At 45.0% G+C, this 21,121-nt stretch overlaps 1 protein-coding gene across 1 annotated transcript; it reads left to right on the top strand.

The window, feature by feature from the left end:
- Nucleotides 1-239: 239 nt before the first annotated feature.
- On the top strand, nucleotides 240-19,869 carry LOC115194416 (cytosolic phospholipase A2 gamma-like). The gene is made up of 15 exons (XM_029754101.1): nucleotides 240-295; nucleotides 810-917; nucleotides 1,205-1,347; nucleotides 1,518-1,713; nucleotides 1,925-2,030; nucleotides 2,393-2,533; nucleotides 2,628-2,705; nucleotides 2,853-2,876; nucleotides 10,533-10,715; nucleotides 10,952-11,119; nucleotides 15,522-15,602; nucleotides 15,797-15,880; nucleotides 17,577-17,731; nucleotides 18,323-18,497; nucleotides 19,248-19,869. The coding sequence occupies exons 1-15, from the start codon at nucleotides 269-271 to the stop codon at nucleotides 19,430-19,432; spliced, it is 1,854 nt and encodes a 617-aa protein (XP_029609961.1). The 5' UTR covers nucleotides 240-268; the 3' UTR covers nucleotides 19,433-19,869.
- Nucleotides 19,870-21,121: the final 1,252 nt, after the last annotated feature.

The raw sequence follows: 21,121 nt of genomic DNA, 5'->3' as shown, positions 1-21,121 counted from the left end.
CTTGAGTCTTTGGCTGCTAGTTTTGAAGTCAGATTGATAGATGTGTTTAGGACATGAAAACAATTATATTAGAGTGTCTTTGGGTTTCAACTGAGTACTATAAGTCCTTGGACCCAAATGTGATCATTTAGAGTAATTGACAATCACAGTAATGTTATTATTATTTATTTATTTTCTCAACAAGAGTTTTCTGACCCTATGACTTGCATAAAAACCAAGGGATTGGTTTGTGTTTAAAGGATCTGTTTAAGTGGACTCAGAGAGAACAATGTCGAAACAAACAGATATTCCTGAGGTAAGAAACTCATCATCACAATATAGAGAAGGACATTTGTCTGAAATAAACCACACAATATTATAAAATACCTTCTTATTGAAATGCGTTTTCTGTTGCTGTCAATACTAAGTTTACCAAATTGTATCATAATGGAAGGAAACTTACTTCACTATGTTTATGTACAGTGTAAACACTCATAAGGCAAGAAACTCATCAGAATATGAGGATGACATTAGTCTGCATTAAACCACACTGTACTGTAATGCATAGCTAAAAATATGCATCCAGAATTAAGGATCAAAATATACTTTTCTGACAAAGTAAGAGTATACGCTGTCAGAATGATGTTTAATTTATCTTCAAATAACATTTAATTGAAATGCCATGTTACTTTAGAAGTGTTATCGCTCAATTAAAGACATCAAATAAAATATTTTTCCTTAGCTATCAACACTAGTTCACCAAATGATATCATTATGAAATAATATCCTGTACACATACTTTTTTCTGTCTCTTTCATTCATTCTGTCAGACTGTGCGTCTGTCTCACTCCATCAATGATGAAGAGAGAACATACGTGACGTTGAGGAAGACTCTGATTAAGAAGTGGCTGAAAGATCAGGGTATCTCCTGTGAACTGGTGGGTGGTCCTGTCTTCTCTATCTTTCAATAACTCAGTCTTGCACACATACTCTTTCTCTAACTCCTTCCTGTCTCCACAGCCAACTACATATGGATCCCCCTCCCCCACTCCCATGTCTCCAGCTCCCCCTTTCTCTCTTATATATAACCATGTATGATGGGACACTGATGTGATATTCTCTAGATTTGATATCTCTCTCTCCCCCCGCTCTGCTTCTCTCTCTTTCTGTCTTTCGTCGTCTCTATATCTCTCTCTTTCCTCCCCTCTCTCTCCCCATTTCTCAGAAGCATGTTCCTAACATAGCGTTGCTGGGGTCAGGTGGAGGAGAGAGGGCAGCAGTGGGCATGCTGGGATCTCTGCATCAGCTGGTACAGGACAACCTGCTGGGCAGCCTCCTCTACATGTGTGGGGTGTCAGGCACCACCTGGTATATATATATATATATATATATATATACATACACACACACACACACACACACACACACACACACTATTATTCTTAGCAGGAAAGTTAATTTTGAATGTGCTGAAACAAATGAGGTATCTCTCTCTCACACCCTCTTACTCACTCACCCAATCACTGACACACACACAGGTGCATGTCAACCCTGTACAGCGATCCATCCTTGTCGTTGAGTGAACGTTGTGATGAGGTGATAAAGAGGCTGAAGGGTCCTACGGTGGGCTTGAGCAAAGTTGTGGCGTGGCTGAAATTGAGGAAAGAACAAAACCAGGACTTCAACCTCACTGACTTCTGGGGCGCATTCATTGCCTCCTATTTTATGAAAGAGGTCAGTATATGTTAGTGTGTGTCTGTCTGTCTATCTGTCTGTCTGCTAGTGTGTGTTTGTGTCTATTTGTCTGTCTGCCAGTGTGTGCATCTGTGTGTCTGCCTCTTTTGGGATGAAAATCTCTCCCCCATCTCTCCCCCCATCTCTCTCCCTTTCTTCCCCTGTCTCTATCCCGTCTCTTCCCCATTGTTCTCTCTCTTTCCTGTATCAGATGAACACTCGCTGTCTCTCTGAAGATGCTCACAGGACAATCATCAAACCCTACCCCATCTACAGCGCCATAGAACTGGACTGCCACAGACAGGATGACACTAAAGGTGACTCTTATGCAGGGTTCATGCAAACTAGGAAATTCTGAACATTTCCTAGTTTCCTAGAGTTTCCTAGAGTTTCCTAGTTTTGAGTGCACAGTGAAAGCAGCATCAGTCAATGAATCAATGAATCAATCAAATATATTTGTATAGTGCTTTTTACAAAGACAATTGTCTCTGTATTGTTCTGATTCTAAAACACTAACAATATAAACAATGAATACAATATGAACAAACACTCTACTATAGACGCCCAAAAAGCAAGCCAAGCATTTGGCTGAGTCCCATTTGGGCTCTGTTTAGAAGCAGTGCACTATATTGTGAATAGGGTGTCATTTCAGATAATTTCCCCCCACTGTTTTCTGTAGGGGTGTGGTTTGAGATGACCCCCCACGAGAGCGGCTTCTCTGGATTGGGCGCTTTCGTCCCCACTTCCTGTCTTGGGAGCCAGTTTGAAGGCGGGATTGTGAGAGAGAAGAGGAAGGAAATGGACATGGTTCTGCTGCAAGGTGGGGAATGCAAACGTGGAATGCAAACACACGCAAATGTGCGCGCACACACACTCACACATCAATTTATTGTTTGTTTGTTGTTGTTGTGCAGGTATCTGTGGGAGTACCATTGCAAACAGGCAGATTAGCAATTCTGAGGTAGTAAAAAAGATCTGGGACTTATTTGGAGGTAAGTTACAGTACAGCATGCTAGCTAGCCTGCAAGGCTAGTGTTTAGGATTGTACGTTTTGTATTTTAAATCATTAATACAATGTTCCCTTTGAGTTCATTTGTAATAAATAATGTTATTTAATTTTTTCTTTACCATATCTTTAGGTGACAAGAAAGGTTCAAAATCAGGTAAGAGTTAACTTCTTGCACTAAGGTAGTCTTTCACCCCTCCCCTTCCCCCCACCCATCCAGATGATAAAACACCCATCAAAGACAACAATAGAGAGACAAAATACAAAAGATAAGTCAATAAGAAAGAAAGAAAATTAACATAGTGACTGTATGTACAATACAACCCAGGAACAGACCCAGTACAGAAACACAAAGATATAACAACAACGAAGACACACTTTCAATCAAAAAGAAACACAAACAATAGTACACAATAAACTACAGGACAATACTAGACCATAAACTACAGGACAATACTAGACCATAAACTACAGGACAATACTAGACAATAATCTACAGGACAATACTAGACAATAAACTACAGGACAAAACTAGACCATAAACTACAGGACAATACTAGACAATAATCCACAGGACAATCTAGACAACAATCTACAGGTCAATACTTGGCAATAATCTACAGGGCAATACCGAGAAGCCGGTCTTTGGGTGTTGTTAGGCTCGAGACAAAGTCGAGGTGTAGAGGGGTGCGTAATTGGTGGCAGTGAAGTCAGACGCACGAGAGCAAAACTAGGTAATAGCTGGAGCAGTTTAATATCCAAACCAACGGCATAAAGTAATAACCAATATGGGTACAAAACCCAACGCACACAAGTAAACAAGTGTACAAGCACTTACAACAAACAATTCCGCACAAAGACATGGGGGGAACAGAGGGTTAAATACACAACACTTAATGAGGGAAAATGATAACTAGGTGTGTAGGAAAACAAGACAAAACAAATGGAAAATGAAAAGTGGATCAACGATGGCTAGAAGACCGGTGACGCCGAGTGCCGCCCGAACAAGGAGAGGAACCGACTTCGGTGGAAGTTGTGACATTACCCCCCCCCTTAACGCGCGGCTCCAGCTGCGCGCCGACACCGGCCTCGAGGACGAACTGGAGGGCGAGGTGCAGGGCGATCCGGACGAAGACGGTGGAACTCCCGCAGCATTGAAGGGTCCAACATGTCCTCCACCGGAACCCAGCATCTCTCCTCCGGACCGTACCCCTCCCAGTCCACGAGGTACGGAAGGCCCCTTGCCCGACGCCTCGAATCCAATATGGATCGAACGGAGTATGCCGGGGCCCCCTCAAAATCCAGAGGGGGCGGAGGAACCTCCCGCACCTCAGACTCCTTGAGCGGACCAGCCACCACCGGCCTGAGGAGAGACACATGGAACGAGGGGTTAATACAGTAATCGGGGGGAAGCTGTAAACTGTAACTCACCTAGTTCAGTCTCCTCAGGACTTTAAATGGCCCCACAAACCACTGACCCAGCTTCCGGCAGGGCAGGCGGAGGGACAGGTTTCGGGTCGAGAGCCAAACCCGGTCCCCCGGCGCGAACACTGGGCCTCACTGCGGTGACGGCGTGTTGAAGGTGAACATGAGCGGCGTCCCATGTCTCCTCCACACGCGGGAACCAGTCGTCCATCGCAGGAGCCTCGGTCTGACTCTGATGCCAAGGAGCTAGAACCGGTTGATACCCCAGTATGCACTGGAAGGGGGAGATGTTAGTGGAGGAGTGGCGGAGCGAGTTCTGGGCCATCTCTGCCCAGGGCACAAATGCCGTCAAGTCCCCCGGCCGGTCCTGGCAGTAAGACCTCAGAAACCTACCCACATCCTGGTTAACTCTCTCCACCTGCCCGTTACTCTCGGGGTGAAAACCCGAGGTAAGGCTGATCGAGACCCCCAGACGTTCCATGAACGCCCTCCAGACCCTCGACGTGAACTGGGGACCCCGATCAGACACTATATCCTCAGGCACCCCGTAGTGCCGGAAGACGTGTGTAAACAGGGCCTCCAAAGTCTGTAGGACCGTAGGGAGACCGGGCAAAGGGAGGAGATGGCAGGACTTAGAGAAACGATACACAACGACCAGGATCGTGGTGTTTCCCTGTGATGGGGGGAGATCGGTCAGGAAATCGAATGACAGGTGCGACCATGGCCGTTGTGGAATGGGTAAGGGGTGTAACTTAACTCTGGGCAGGTGCCTAGGTGCCTTACACTGCGCGCACACCAAGCAAGAGGAAACATAAACCCTAACATCCTTAGCCAAAGTGGGCCACCAGTAATTCCCGCTCAGACCGCGCCCCGCCAGACCGATGCCTGGATTACCAGAGGAAGGTGACGTGTGGGCCCAATAGATCAGCCGGTCACGGACAGCAGACGGAACGTACAGACGCCCAGCGGGACACTGGAGGGGAGCGGGCTCTGCACATAACGCCTGCTCAATGTCCCCGTCCAGCTCCCACCATACCGGTGCCTCCAGGCAGGAGGCTGGGAGCATGGGAGTGGGATCCATGGGCCGCTCCTCTTTGTCATACAGCCGGGACAGTGTGTCTGCCTTCATGTTCTGGGAACCTGGTCTGTAAGAAAGTGTGAAAACAAAACGGGTGAAAAACATGGCCCACCTTGCCTGGTGATCGTTCAGTCTCCTTGCTGCCCGGATGTACTCCAGGTTGCGGTGGTCAGTCCAGATGAGAAAAGGGTGTTTAGCCCCCTCAAGCCAATGTCTCCACGCCTTCAGAGCCTTGACAACATCCAGCAGCTCCCGGTCCCCCACATCATAGTTTAACTCCGCCGGGCTGAGCTTCTTCGAGAAGAAAGCACAGGGGCGGAGCTTCGGTGGCGTACCCGAGCGCTGAGCGAGCATAGCTCCTATCCCAGCCTCGGACGCGTCCACCTCCACTATGAACGCCAAAGAGGGATTCAGATGGGCCAGTACGGGGGCCAAGGTAAAAAGAGTCCTCAGGTGACCAAAAGCCCTGTCCGCCTCAGCCGACCACTGCAAACGTACCGGGCCCCCCTTCAGCAGTGAGGTAATGGGAGCCGCTACCTGACCAAAACCCCGGATAAACCTCCTGTAGTAGTTGGCAAACCCTAAGAACCGCTGCACCTCCTTTACCGTGGTGGGAGTCGGCCAATTACGCACGGCTGAAATGCGGTCACTCTCCAGGTGGAAATGCGGTACCCTAGGAAGGAGACGGACTGCTGGAAGAACAGGCACTTCTCAGCCTTGACGTATAGGTCATGCTCCAACAGGCGACCAAGCACCCTGCGCACCAGGGACACATGCTCGGTGCGTGTAGCGGAGTATATCAGAATGTCATCAATATACACCACTACACCCTGCCCGTGCAGGTCCCTGAAAATCTCATCTACAAAGGCCTGGAAGACTGATGGCACATTCATCAACCCGTACGGCATGACGAGGTACTCATAGTGCCCTGAGGTGGTACTGAAAGCTGTCTTCCACTCATCTCCCTCCCGGATACGCACCAGGTTGTAAGCGCTCCTGAGATCTAGTTTGGTGAGGATGCGCGCCCCGTGCATTGACACAATCGCTGTGGCTATGAGCGGTAGCGGGTAGCTATACCACACAGTGATCTGGTTCAGACCCCGATAGTCAATACACGGGCGCAGGCCTCCCTCCTTCTTCTTCACAAAAAAGAAACTCGAGGAGACGGGTGAAGTGGAGGACCGAATGTAACCCTGATGCAGGGATTCAGAGACATATGTCTCCATAGCCACCGTCTCCGCCTGTGAGAGGGGACTCACGTGACTCCTGGGAAGTGCAGCATCTACCAGGAGATTTATCGCCCCGTCGATGGGGTGGTAATTGAGTCGCCTTCTTTTTTTTTTTTTGCCTTCTTTTTTAGCATATTCATGGGGAATGCGCACGGTGGAGACCTGGTCTTTCCACCGTAGTAGCACCAACGGAAACCCCTAAACCCCTCCCTGAGCACTCTCGCGACCACCCTGTGAGAGCCCTCTGTGGCCAAGAAACAGTGGGGTCATGACAAGCTAACCAGGGTAGGCCTAGCACCACAGGAAACGCAGGAGAGTCAATAAGGAAGAGACTAATTCTCTCCTTGTGATCCCCCTGCGTCACCATACCCAGAGGAGCGGTGGCCTCCCTAATTAACCCTGACCCTAATGGTCGACTATCTAATGCGTGAACGGGGAAGGGCACAGCCACGGGAAAAATGGTGATCCCTAAAGTTATGTGCGAACGATCTATCTATAAAATTCCCAGTCGCGCCTGAATCAATGAGCTCCTTATGCTGGGAATGCGGGGAAAACTCAGGAAAAGTGACATACACAAACATATGTGCAACAGAGGGCTTTGGGTGAGAATGGTGCTGGCTCACCTGGGGTGACGCCAGAGCGCCCTGCCTGCTGCCTCGATACCTAGAGGAACCAGCCCGGCACCGAACGGCAGTGTGACCTCTGCGGCCACAGATGGTGCACGAGCAGGAATCCCCTCCGGTCTCCCTGCACACCGTCCCTCCCAGCTCCATGGGTATCGGAGAGGGGGTGCCGGGGGATGGAACCAACAGACCCCGATTTGAACGTTCGCGGTTAGCCAGCAGGTTGTCCAGCCGGATGGACAGGTCCACCAGCTGGTCGAACGTGAGGGTGGTGTCTCTGCAGGCCAACTCCCGACGGTCATCCTCGCACAGACTGCAGCGATAATGGTCGATCAGGGCCCTGTCGTTCCATCCCGCGCTGGCAGCCAGGGTCCGAAACTCCAGGGCGAACTCTTGGACGCTCCTCGTCCCCTGCCTCAGATGGAAGATTGATTTCATTTCATTTTATTTGGATCTCTTTTAGTCCCCATTTGGACTAATCTTCCAAGAGTCCTTAAACATTAAAATACAATTTATAATACGAACACATTTTCACATATAACACCCTATTACAATCATAGATAATATACTAACATAATGACCCAATAAGTACTCAATCTAAAAAATATTGATTCTTCATCTACTATAGGACCACAACATTTCTATGTATTATATTCAAATCGTTTAAAAATAATGTTTGAATGTATATATTGAAAGGTTTCTCGTTTACTCAGTTAATTTTTTCAATTTATTTATTGCTCTAAATCGAAATGTTCTTTTGCCCATTTCTCTTTTCTGTCTGGATAACGCATAAATGGCGGACAATCTATTACTAGTATTTACGGAAAGTCTGTCTCTTACCAACTGAATACCGTTGTGAATAGAACTTGGCCGTTTTAAATGATGTATGTTATAAAATAAAATAAGCATTTTTTTTCAATTATCTTGTCGATTGATGACCAACCAAGAACATTGCGCATGACTGCAACAGAAGAACCATAACATTCCTTGCTGCTTTGTTCTGTGCATTCTGCCGCCTCCTAACTTCACTTAGAGGCGTTCACCCGCCGCTCTACCCTCGGGCGGGTGGTTGAAGACTGCCGGGTGAACTCCTCAAACTGGTCCAAAGCCGCATCTCCCTCTCTCCACACGGCGTTGGCCCACTCCAGGGCTTTCCCGGTGAGGCACGAGACGAGGGCGGACACCCTCTCACGGCCTGAAGGTTGCCAGGTATAACTCCAACTGTAACAGGAAACCCTGGCAGCGGGCAGCCGTCCCATCGTACTCCCCGGGGAGGGTGAGGCGAATCCCACTGGAACCGGGTGCAGGGGGAGTGAGTAGTGGAGGCCCCTGTTGTGCTGGTGGAGGTGCTGGAGGAACTCTCCGTCTCTCCCATCGGTCCATAGCTTGGACGACGCGGTCCATGGCGGCGCCGAGATGGTGGAGCATCGCTGTGTGTTCCTGGACGCGCTCCTCGATCTCCATTCCAGGGGCACCTGCTCCTGCTGACTCCATAATTGGTGCGGAGTTCTGTAGAGGGGTGCGTAACTGGTGGCAGTGAAGTCAGATGCAGGAGAGCAGAACTAGGTAATAGCCGGAGCAGTTTAATATCCAAACCAACGGCATAAATGAATAACCAATATGGGTACAAAACCCAACACACACCAGTAAACAAGTGCACAAGCACTTACAACAAACAATTCCGCACAAAGACATGGGGGGAACAGAGGGTTAAGTACAGAACACTTAATGAGGGAAAATGAGAACCAGGTGTGTAGGAAAACAAGACAAAACAAATGGAAAATGAAAAGTGTATCGACAATGGCTAGAAGACCTGTGACGCCGACCGCCCAGCACCGCCCGATCAAGGAGAGGAACCGACTTCGATGGAAGTCGTGACACGAGGGCATTATCACTTTTATACAATGGGTTACCAACATATTCATATAATGATTGACATATTTTCATTAAACATTATTTTGATGAATTTATTCAAACTATTTCATCCTTCCAGAAGATATAGTCCCAACACAAATCTAGAGTTTCTACCCAAGCCAGTTGGTCGTTCGATCTAAATGTTCCATTGCCAAATTGGCTGGGAACTTTCTTATTTCTTGCTAGCTAGCCAGCTACGCTAACTTACAGTCAAATCAAAAAGTACAGCCAGAGTAACAGAAAAGTAGCTGCATTTGCATTTGTTTAAGCTGTTTCCTAGTGACATTTATTTGGATCAAATAAAATGTTGTTTGTCACATGCACATGGTTAGCAAATGTTAATGTGAGTGTAGCGAAATGCTTGTGCTTCTAGTTCTGACAGTGCAGTAACATCTAACAAGTAATCTAACAGAATCACAACGACTACCTTATACATACAAATGTAAAGGGATGGAATAAGAATATGTACATATAAATATATGGATGAGCGATGGCCGTGCGGCATAGGCAAGATGCAGTAGATGGTATAAAATACAGTATATACATATGAGATGAGTAATGTAGGATATGTAAACATTATTAAAGTGGCATTATTTAAAGTGACTATTGATACCTTTATTAAATCCATTTATTAAAGTGGCCAGTGATTTGAGTCTGTATGCTGGCAGCAGCCTCTTTATGTTAGTGATGGCTGTTTAGTCTCTCGGTCCCAGCTTTGATGCACCTGTACTGACCTCGCACAGCTAACACAATCACTTCAATCTGAAGCTGGAAAGACTGCAAACTATCTGCATTTCATTTCATTTGACCTGTTTTCAATTTACATTTCTTTGTATATATCCATACAAATAATACTGGTTCATGATTTAGACTGGCGGGGAAACACTCCCTGTCTGTCTGTCTCGTCCCAACAACCGACACGTTCATTATTATGGGACAGCTGGAGATTGAATATTGAAACAATGTTGAAAATGTCAGAGATAGACAGTGAGGTTTATACAAATCCCTGCTGTTGAAAACTAAACTTTTATAGTGGAGATCAAGTTTATAAATTGCCTGGCTGGGCTGATGAGACAGTGGAATGTGCAGTCAGATGGAACAGAGTAAATAGGCATTTTAAGATTAGGCATTTTAAGACCACCGGCATAGACTTGGCCAGTGGTAATTTGTGGAATAGACACTGCCTGGAATGTGGTTTTAACCATTCAGCATTCATAATTAGACCCACCCGTTGTATAATAGACAAACTACATGACAATAGTAGACATTTTACAACGGGTGGGCCTAATCCTGAATGCTGATTGGATAAAACCGCCTTCCAGCCGGTGAAGGGAGATACATGGACCAGATGAGGCTGGTGGGAGAAGCTATAGGAGGTCAGGCTCATTGTAATGGCTGGAATGGAATAGGCCAAGAGGACATCCTCAAGAACCAAGGACGACACTTGAGATTTACATGTCTCAGACAGGGTTACCTCATCATCAGAGGAGGTTGTGTTTCCAAATCCCCTCCACTACACCTGACCAACCTTTTTTGTTCTGCAGGGCAGGACAGCATGATGTTGAAAGAGAACATGAATATGGTTGGTGGAAGCAGGAAGGTAAAGGTGTGTGAGTGTGTGCCCTCCCAAGTGGTGAGGTGTGTGTCTGAGCTGATGGTGAATGCTGAGGACCCAGATCCACTGAAGACATGGAAAGTCATCACCACACTAAGACAGCTACTGGAAGGTGAGACACACACACATATCCACACACACATGCTCAGGCACAAACACACACACACAAACACACACACGCACGCACGCACGCACGCACGCACGCACGCACGCACGCACACACACACACACACACACACACACACACACACACACACACACACACACACACACACACACACACACACACAAACAAACAAAAAGACACCATTATCATGACCTTAGTGATGATGTGCATAATGACTCTAGGTCATGTGAGCAGTAAGGGTGAGATGCTGTGGAACATGGACTCTGAGAGCTGGAAGAGAACCAGCCTGGAGGAGAGAAAGAAGTTCATAGAGACAGTCAGTCTGGAGCTCATCCTCACCTCAGACAGCTGGACAAAAGACTGGAAGGACCAGCGCTGCACCTGCAACGGTAACAATGGCATTATATTACTCCAACACTAGGTTAAACCATTGAACTACAGCGGATCCAAAAATATTTTTGGTCTGGCTGGCTGGGAGAACACTTTGAAGAACCTTTATGGGGTCCATGTACTGTCGAACCCCATTAAGTTCCATTCATAACCTTCTGTGGAAAAGGTTCGAAATGGAACTTAAAATGGTTCTACATGAAACCCAAACGGGTTATCAAAGGGTTCTCCCACAGAGACAACTGAAGAACCCTTTATAGGTAGGTAACACTATGTAGTACTTTTATTCTTAGAGGCATTAGACCCTGCACCTGCTCAGGTAACACTATGTAGTACTTTTATACTTAGAGGCATTAGACCCTGCACCTACTCAGGTAACACTATGTAGTACTTTTATACTTAGAGGCATTAGACCCTGCACCTGCTCAGGTAACACTATGTAGTACTTTTATACTTAGAGGCATTAGACCCTGCACCTGCTCAGGTAACACTATGTAGTACTTTTATACTTAGAGGCATTAGACCCTGCACCTGCTCAGGTAACACTATGTAGTACTTTTATACTTAGAGGCATTAGACCCTGCACCTACTCAGGTAACACTATGTAGTACTTTTATACTTAGAGGCATTAGACCCTGCACCTGCTCAGGTAACACTATGTAGTACTTTTATACTTAGAGGCATTAGACCCTGCACCTGCTCAGGTAACACTATGTAGTACTTTTATACTTAGAGGCATTAGACCCTGCACCTACTCAGGTAACACTATGTAGTACTTTTATACTTAGAGGCATTAGACCCTGCACCTGCTCAGGTAACACTATGTAGTACTTTTATTCTTAGAGGCATTAGACCCTGCACCTACTCAGGTAACACTATGTAGTACTTTCATACTTAGAGGCATTAGACCCTGCACCTACTCAGGTAACACTATGTAGTACTTTTATTCTTAGAGGCATTAGACCCTGCACCTGCTCAGGTAACACTATGTAGTACTTTGATTCTTAGAGGCATTAGACCCTGCACCTGCTCAGGTAACACTATGTAGTACTTTTATTCTTAGAGGCATTAGACCCTGCACCTGCTCAGGTAACACTATGTAGTACTTTTATTCTTAGAGGCATTAGACCCTGCACCTGCTCAGGTAACACTATGTAGTACTTTTATTCTTAGAGGCATTAGACCCTGCACCTGCTCAGGTAACACTATGTAGTACTTTTATTCTTAGAGGCATTAGACCCTGCACCTACTCAGGTAACACTATGTAGTACTTTTATACTTAGAGGCATTAGACCCTGCACCAGCTCAGGTAACACTATGTAGTACTTTTATTCTTAGAGGCATTAGACCCTGCACCTGCTCAGGTAACACTATGTAGTACTTTTATACTTAGAGGCATTAGACCCTGCACCTGCTCAGGTAACACTATGTAGTACTTTTATTCTTAGAGGCATTAGACCCTGCACGTGCTCAGGTAACACTATGTAGTACTTTGATTCTTAGAGGCATTAGACCCTGCACCTGCTCAGGTAACACTATGTAGTACTTTGATTCTTAGAGGCATTAGACCCTGCACCTGCTCAGGTAACACTATGCAGTACTTTGATTCTTAGAGGCATTAGACCCTGCACCTGCTCAGGTAACACTATGTAGTACTTTTATTCTTAGAGGCATTAGACCCTGCACCTGCTCAGGTAACACTATGTAGTACTTTTATTCTTAGAGGCATTAGACCCTGCACCTGCTCAGGTAACACTATGTAGTACTTTTATTCTTAGAGGCATTAGACCCTGCACCTGCTCAGGTAAAACTATGTAGTACTTTTATTCTTAGAGGCATTAGACCCTGCACCTGCTCAGGTAACACTATGTAGTACTTTTATTCTTAGAGGCATTAGACCCTGCACCTGCTCAGGTAACACTATGTAGTACTTTTATTCTTAGAGGCATTAGACCCTGAACCTGCTCAGGTAACACTATGTAGTACTTTTATTCTTAGAGGCATTAGACCCTGCACCTGCTCAGGTAACACTATGTAGTACTTTTATTCTTAGAGGCATTAGACCCTGAACCTGCTCAGGTAACACTATGTAGTACTTTTATTCTTAGAGGCATTAGACCCTGCACCTGCTCAGGTAACACTATGTAGTACTTTTATTCTTAGAGGCATTAGACCCTGCACCTGCTCAGGTAACACTATGTAGTACTTTTATTCTTAGAGGCATTAGACCCTGCACCTGCTCAGGTAACACTATGTAGTACTTTTATTCTTAGAGGCATTAGACCCTGCACCTGCTCAGGTAACACTATGTAGTACTTTTATTCTTAGAGGCATTAGACCCTGCACCTGCTCAGGTAACACTATGTAGTACTTTTATTCTTAGAGGCATTAGACCCTGCACCTGCTCAGGTAACACTATGTAGTACTTTTATTCTTAGAGGCATTAGACCCTACACCTGCTCAGGTAACACTATGTAGTACTTTTATTCTTAGAGGCATTAGACCCTGCACCTGCTCAGGTAACACTATGTAGTACTTTTATTCTTAGAGGCATTAGACCCTGCACCTGCTCAGGTAACACTATGTAGTACTTTTATTCTTAGAGACATTAGACCCTGCACCTGCTCAGGTAACACTATGTAGTACTTTTATTCTTAGAGGCATTAGACCCTGCACCTGCTCAGGTAACACTATGTAGTACTTTTATTCTTAGAGGCATTAGACCCTGCACCTGCTCAGGTAACACTATGTAGTACTTTTATTCTTAGAGGCATTAGACCCTGCACCTGCTCAGGTAACACTATGTAGTACTTTTATACTTAGAGGCATTAGACCCTGCACCTGCTCAGGTAACACTATGTAGTACTTTTATTCTTAGAGGCATTAGACCCTGCACCTGCTCAGGTAACACTATGTAGTACTTTTATTCTTAGAGGCATTAGACCCTGCACCTGCTCAGGTAACACTATGTAGTACTTTTATTCTTAGAGGCATTAGACCCTGCACCTGCTCAGGTAACACTATGTAGTACTTTTATTCTTAGAGGCATTAGACCCTGCACCTGCTCAGGTAACACTATGTAGTACTTTTATTCTTAGAGGCATTAGACCCTGCACCTGCTCAGGTAACACTATGTAGTACTTTTATTCTTAGAGGCATTAGACCCTGCACCTGCTCAGGTAACACTAACTTCCACAGTACCACTTCTATTACCTGACTTTGGCTTCATGACTCAAGACCCTGTTAGTTCACTGAGCTGATGCCTTGGAGTATTTTACAGAAGGTTTGGGGACCTGGATGTATAATGCAGTATGGTTATGTGGTAATATGGTCTTAGTGTAAGAGGGTTTATGGTACTAGGTAGTTATAAACAGTGGACATCTGTATCTAGTACAGCTCCAATAGGGGAGGCTGGTGGAGGGAGAACTCAGAGGACGGCTTATTGTAATGCTTGGGAATGGCATGAGGAACGGTATCAAACACATATCAAACACGTGTTTAGTACGATTTCTCAATCCGTTTCATCCATTACAGTGAACCCATGATCCGATTTCTCCCGCCACCAGCCCCCTGTGGTTCAGCATCATGTACAGCAGGATACGTGTTCCTGCTGTACGCGATAGTGGTTACTGGCTAATGTGTGTGCACGCACGTATCAGACAATAACAAGAGGGATACATATGGAAGATTGGCCTGCCAGGTGTTAGATTGGGGTTGGTGAGTGGGAGTACAACAATGACTTGAATCCTGAAGATTGGCCTGCCAGGTGTTAGATTGGGGTTGGTGAGTGGGAGTACAACAATGACTTGAATCCTGAAGATTGGCCTGCCAGGTGTTAGATTGGGGTTGGTGAGTGGGAGTACAACAATGACTTGAATCCTGAAGATTGGCCTGCCAGGTGTTAGATTGGGGTTGGTTAGCGGGAGTACAACAATGACTTGAATCCTGAAGATTGGCCTGCCAGGTGTTAGATTGGGGTTGGTGAGCAGGAGTACAACAATGACTTGAATCCTGAACGTCAGGAGTTCAAATCAGCGTCGGGTCAATTTTGACAAAAGTCCTTTAAGTGTTTTTCTTTGCTAATTCTTGTTGCTAATGCACATTTTTGATAGTACCTTCCACTTACAACTTACTCTTATCCTAACCACTCAAAGTTAATGCCTAATCCTAATCCTAACCACTCAACGTTAATGCTTAACCTTAACTAGTGATGTTAGGTTTGATACTGGAGCTCTGAGGCATGTGTCGAGGTCTCTAAGCAGCTAACTTTGAAGCAGTGTGCCGATGCGTGTATTACTTTATCAAAAGTATGAAATCAATGACGTCCGAAGCTTCATTTTTATCACGTGCTTTTTCAAACCATGTGTTACATGCCAGACCATGAGGGAATCTTTCTTGTTTTAGCCTCTGCAGATGAATCAAAGTATATGGTGACAACGGGAATGAAGGATAAGGTGTCAATAACAAACTCCTGGGTCCCTGATGGTAATGTTTTTTTCATTACCTTTCTATCCAGTATGATTACTATGGAAGGTGTGTGTGTGTGTGTGTGTGTGTGTGTGTGTGTGTGTGTGTGTGTGTGTGTGATACAGAACAGACTACATACTCTCTCCATCACAGAGATTATTTTTGACCAGTTAATATGAATAATTTGAAATTGGTGTGTGTGTCTCCTCCAGACTGGTGGATTGTGCAGAACATTTTCCCTCTGGTCCAAAAATGGGAATGGGGAACCGTGTACAACTTCCTCTTCAAGATCCATGGTACAGTAACATCAGACCTCATCCTAACATGATAACATAACTAGTATCAGTCATCAGGATCTTATGTTTCCCTCCAAAATAGCAGCTTTCTTGGGTGGTTCTCTTTAGCTCTCTCGCTGTGCCCCTCTCTTGCTCTACCCTCTGTCCCTCGCTCTCTCTATCATCTACAGTACAAAATGGAAAATAAATAAACATAAATATGGGTTGTATTTACTATTGTGTTTGTTCTTCACTGGTTGCCCTTTTCTTGTGGCAAAAGGTATTCAGAAAGTTGTCAGGAATTTTCTATCCTAATGATAAAAATTAACAATCAATAATCTTTGACCAATCCCCAAGGTTTGTAAGACAATGGGTTAATAATTAGGCAAAGATTCAGCATCTGCAAAAGGTTCGTACGGTTTATTCAGAGAACGTTCTGCCCAAAATTACAAAGAAGTAAATTTTATCCTCTCTCTCCGCTTACGCACACTCCTCCACACAAACAGTAGATAACCTACGCACATACATACACACAAAGAGTAGATGTATGAATCCCTCCCCGGAGTTCTCACAACCGTTAATCACTATCCAGCGCTGCCCGTTCCTTTCCCCCGAGATTAGAGAAACCTTGAGGGTCACTCCCTTTCTCCTCTAAGTTACTCCAAGTTCCTCAGCTGCCGGGTCAAGCACAGTCTACTTGTTGTTATCTTAGGCCCACTAAAACACACACACACATTTTGTCCCGGGCCTCTACTAGACCTTATGGGCCTGTCGATTAGTACTTTAATTATTCATTATACATGCTACATACTAATTACTAATTAGATAAGTTTCAGAGTGGATTCTTTATTCATTTACTTATAATCATTTATTTCACTTATCAAAAGTATTCCTACTCCTTGACTTATTCCACATTGTTGTTACAGCATGAATTCCAAATAGGATTTGAATTTTCACCCCCCTCACCCAGCTGCACACAATACCCCATAAGAAAGTGAAAACATGTTTTTAGAAATTTCATTTTTAGAAAATCATCTTGCTGCTCTGATGGCACACTGTGGTATTTCACCCAGTAGATATGGGAGTTTATCAAAATTGGGTTTATGTTCAAATTCTTTGTGGATCTGTGTAATCTGAGGGAAATATGTGTCTCTAATATTGTCAGGAATTAGGAATTGCAGCTAGTTAGGAATTGCAGCTCAGTTTCCACGTCATTTTGTGGGTAGAGTGCACATTGCCTGTCGTCTCCTGAGAGCCAAAACTTTCTCTCTCTCTCTCTCTCTCTCTCTCTCTCTGTCTCTCTGTCTCTCTCTCTCTCTCTCTCTCTCTCTCTCTCTCTCTCTCTCCTCGGTCTCTCTCTCTCTACCCCCTCACTCTCTCTCTCTACCCCCCTCTCTCTACCCCCTCGCTCTCTCTCTAACCCCTCGCTCTCTCTCACTACCCCCATCTCAATCTCTACCCCCTCGCTCCCTCTACCACCTTGCTCTCTCTCTCTACCCCCCTCTGTCTCTCTACCCCCCTCTCTCTGTACCCCCCCCCTCTCTCTCCACCTCTCTCTCTACTACCCCCTCTCTCCCTACCCCTCTCTCTCTCTACCCCTCTCTCTCTCTCTCTCTCTACCTCTCTCTCTCTCTCTAACCCCTCTCTCGATGTACCAACCGTTTCTCTGTACCCCCCTTTTATGTACCCCCCCCTCTCTCTCTCTCTATCTCCCCAGATACTAACGTTCCGAGCAGAATGGCATCCAAAGAGAAGATTCACCTGGTAGACGCTGGGTTAAAGATCAATTCTCCCTACCCCCCCGTCCTGCGCACATCCAGGGAGGTTGACCTCATCATCTCCTTGGACTTCAGCGAGGGAGACCCCTTTGAGGCAAACACACACACACACACACACACACACACACACACACACACACACACGGCTTATTCCTGTTTCATTAACTTTCTATCCAGTATGATTAAAATGGAAGGTGTGTGTGTGTATTCCAGTAAAGCCTTTCAGAAGAACATGAAGTGCCTAGGTAGTAGTGACTCTCTCTCTCTCTCCCCTCTCTTGCTCTCTCTCTAGGGAGTAGTGACTAGGAAGAAGGGCCTAGGGCACGTGTCAAACTCATTCCATGGAGGGCTGAGTGTCTAAGGGTTTTCGCTCCATCATTGTACTTGATTGATAAATTAAGGTCACTAATTAGTAAGGAACTCCCTTCATCTGGTTGTGGAGGTCTTAATTTAAAGGAAAAACTAAAACCCGCAGCCACTCAGCCAGCCATGGAATGAGAGACACCCCTGACCTAGGGAGTAGGGATTAGGAAGTAGGGCCTAGGGAGTAGGGTCTAGGGAATAGTGACTAGGACGAAGGGGCTAGGGAGTAGTGACTAGGAAGTTGGGCCAAGGGATTAGGGACTAGGGGCTGGTTTGTAGAAGGACATTGACATAACCATACTACTGATCCTGCTCCTCACAGACGGTGTTTAGTGCCAAACAGTACGCAGATGAGCTGAAGCTCCCCTTTCCCCCAGTGAAGGAGAGTGTGAGGAAGGAGAAAGAACATCCTCAGGACTGCTACGTTTTCGAGGGGCGACGCCCTGAAGAGCCCACCATCATGCACATGCCCCTGTTCAACCTGCGGAACTGCCAAGGTCTGTGGTAGTCATCATAGTAGTCAGTGTCTATCTGTCTTTTATACTTGTCTCTCTGACTACACCATATTCTGACCTCTCTCTTATTTTCTGTCTCTTTGTTTTTCTCTGTGTCATGTCCTTTTCTTGTTTATCTGCACCAACTGTCTGCTTTTTATGATGTCACTAGTATTTAGTATGTTTATCATGAACCTCATTAGCTACAGCTACTCTTCCTGGGGTCCACACAAAACATAAAATACGGCATACAAAACATTACAAGACAATTACAGCTGACAGAACTACATACATTCTACTACTACATAAAAGGGAATGTCAGCTCACTGTTTTATTCCTCTGAAACTTCATATATTAATAAAGTTTTGGTGATTAAGATGTATTTCCAAGCTGTCTCAGGAGTCAAACCCTTTATCGACAGTCTCTTGTTCCATGCGCATATGGGAAGTGTGTGTCACACCAAAAAACAGTTTTTGATTGGTCTTAAATATCCCTATCAGCGCTGCCTGAGGACACACCTCAAATATTTCCACTCCTCCCATCTGATTGCAAGGAGTTGATATAAGACAGGTCAACTGCCGAACCTGGACGTTAGGACTGGAAAATGCCAGTGGGTCAGTTTTTACATGACAAAATTGCAAACTTACCTACAAATTTGACAGTAGCGTCGGCTTAACACCCCAGCTGTAAATAGAACCCTCTGTGTTCTATATGTTCAAAGTTGTGTTGTAAGGTTCTCTGTTCTCTTCCTAGGCGAGGAGGAGATTAAGAAGGAGAGAGAGAAGTACACAACGTTCCAGCAGCACTACGATGTGTCTGAGATCGAACACCTCCTGAAGAAGGCCAAGGACAACATGAGGAACAACAGAGACAGGATCCTGGGACAGATCTTGTTGGCTGTCAAACGCAGAAAGAATCGCAAGTCAGTGGCTCAATAGCCTGTATCTGTGGTGTAAAGTACTACTTAAGTACTTTCTGGGAGTATCTTTACTTTACTATTTATGTATGACAACTTTTGCTTCACTACATTCCTAAAGAAAATTATCTATTTTTTACTCCATACACTTTCCCTGACACACAATAGTAGCCTAACTGTTTTTTGGTTACATTTTGAATGCTTAGCAGGACATAAAACATTTCTAAATCACACACTTATCAAGAGAACATCCCCTACCTGTTCATCCCTACTGCCTTTGATCTGGCGGAATGATCAGAAGCACATGCTGCTCATGGGTTGCTCGTCTGTGTTCCCAAGAAATGCTGTCTTGAATTAAAAAGATTTGTACCTACACAGTGGAGAAAGCAGAAACGTCTGTGTACGCTATCCCTAATGCAGTAAAAATAAAAATCAAGTAAGCTTTATGAAAACACATCACACCCTTTGTTTGAATTTGGGGGTTTTATGCACCAGCCAAGCTTCTGGGAGAGCGAGATGATCCCCTTTTTGATTACGCTTCGTTTGATGTCTCAGACTGTTTGGAGTGTGCCCCTGGCAATCCGTCAAAAGGTTCAATATAGGTTCTGAATGAACGGTGAGGTATTTTCCATATGTTTAAAATGCATATTTTCCAGGACATTGAATTTAGAAATTTAGATTTAGAAAATATGTATTTTCCGAATGTTGAAATCAGGTTAATTTTCGGCTCTGAATGAAAGTTGAAAATAAGTGATTTATAGAGGTCTATGTTTGGGCCAAATCATGGCTGGTCCAGACCGAACAAAATCTGAACCAAACATAGAAGTCTATGATTGGTTAAGATTTGGTCCTGACTGGACCAAAAGTGGAGGTAGAAATCTAGTCCTCTCCCGAACTGCACCCAAAAGACGTCCAAAAGGCATCAGCGTTGGTCCGTCCTTACAGAGGTGTAGCCTACAATGTTGCCTGAAATGTAATTTTATGAATGCCCATCTATGTGGTAAGCCTACCGACGTCCGGACAAGACCAAAAAAAGTCATCCAAAAGACGTTGTCTCATGCTTGCTGGGGTGTAGCCTACCTTGTCAGCCCCCAGTGGAATTTTATGAATGACCATCCATGTGGTTGGCCCACCATTTGTAAAATTGGCTTTATTAGGCTCGATTCAATGTGACTAATCAATTTGTCTATTTCAGCTCTGAACACCAGCTACCTAACTTTATCAGGAGTTATAACAAGCCTATTTGCAATGTGTTTACTCAGCAGGAAATGCAGAAGTATTTTTTTTCTCGCTATGATCAGCTTGTCAAATGTATGGATAATAACTTGAAACCACTGATCATGACAATGGGGTGAAACTCCTGCAGAACAGTTGTGATCGTCCATTCCATATTGTCCATTTTACTTTGACCTGTCCTGTTATTAGGATATGTTGTTAACATGACAGCTCATTTTTATTTGATTGAGTGCCATTTAGGTTAGCCTATTTGATCGGAGAAACCTGCATGATGTAAAAGTGTCCTACATCTTCATACATTTTATCTCCAGGCTGTAGGATACAGAAAAGGCCACATATTCTTTCTAGCATATCCTCTATCTGCTACATGATTTATGTTAGATCATGTTGTTCAATGAACGTTGGTGGAGCGCTGCAGAGATGCATCTCTCCAACAGCACCCTGGAGAGGCTGTAGGCTCCACAATACATCATTT

Source organism: Salmo trutta, chromosome 5 (assembly GCF_901001165.1).
Source record: "Salmo trutta chromosome 5, fSalTru1.1, whole genome shotgun sequence".
NCBI lineage: Eukaryota > Metazoa > Chordata > Actinopteri > Salmoniformes > Salmonidae > Salmo > Salmo trutta.
This window is presented reverse-complemented; position numbering and strand designations above follow the sequence as displayed.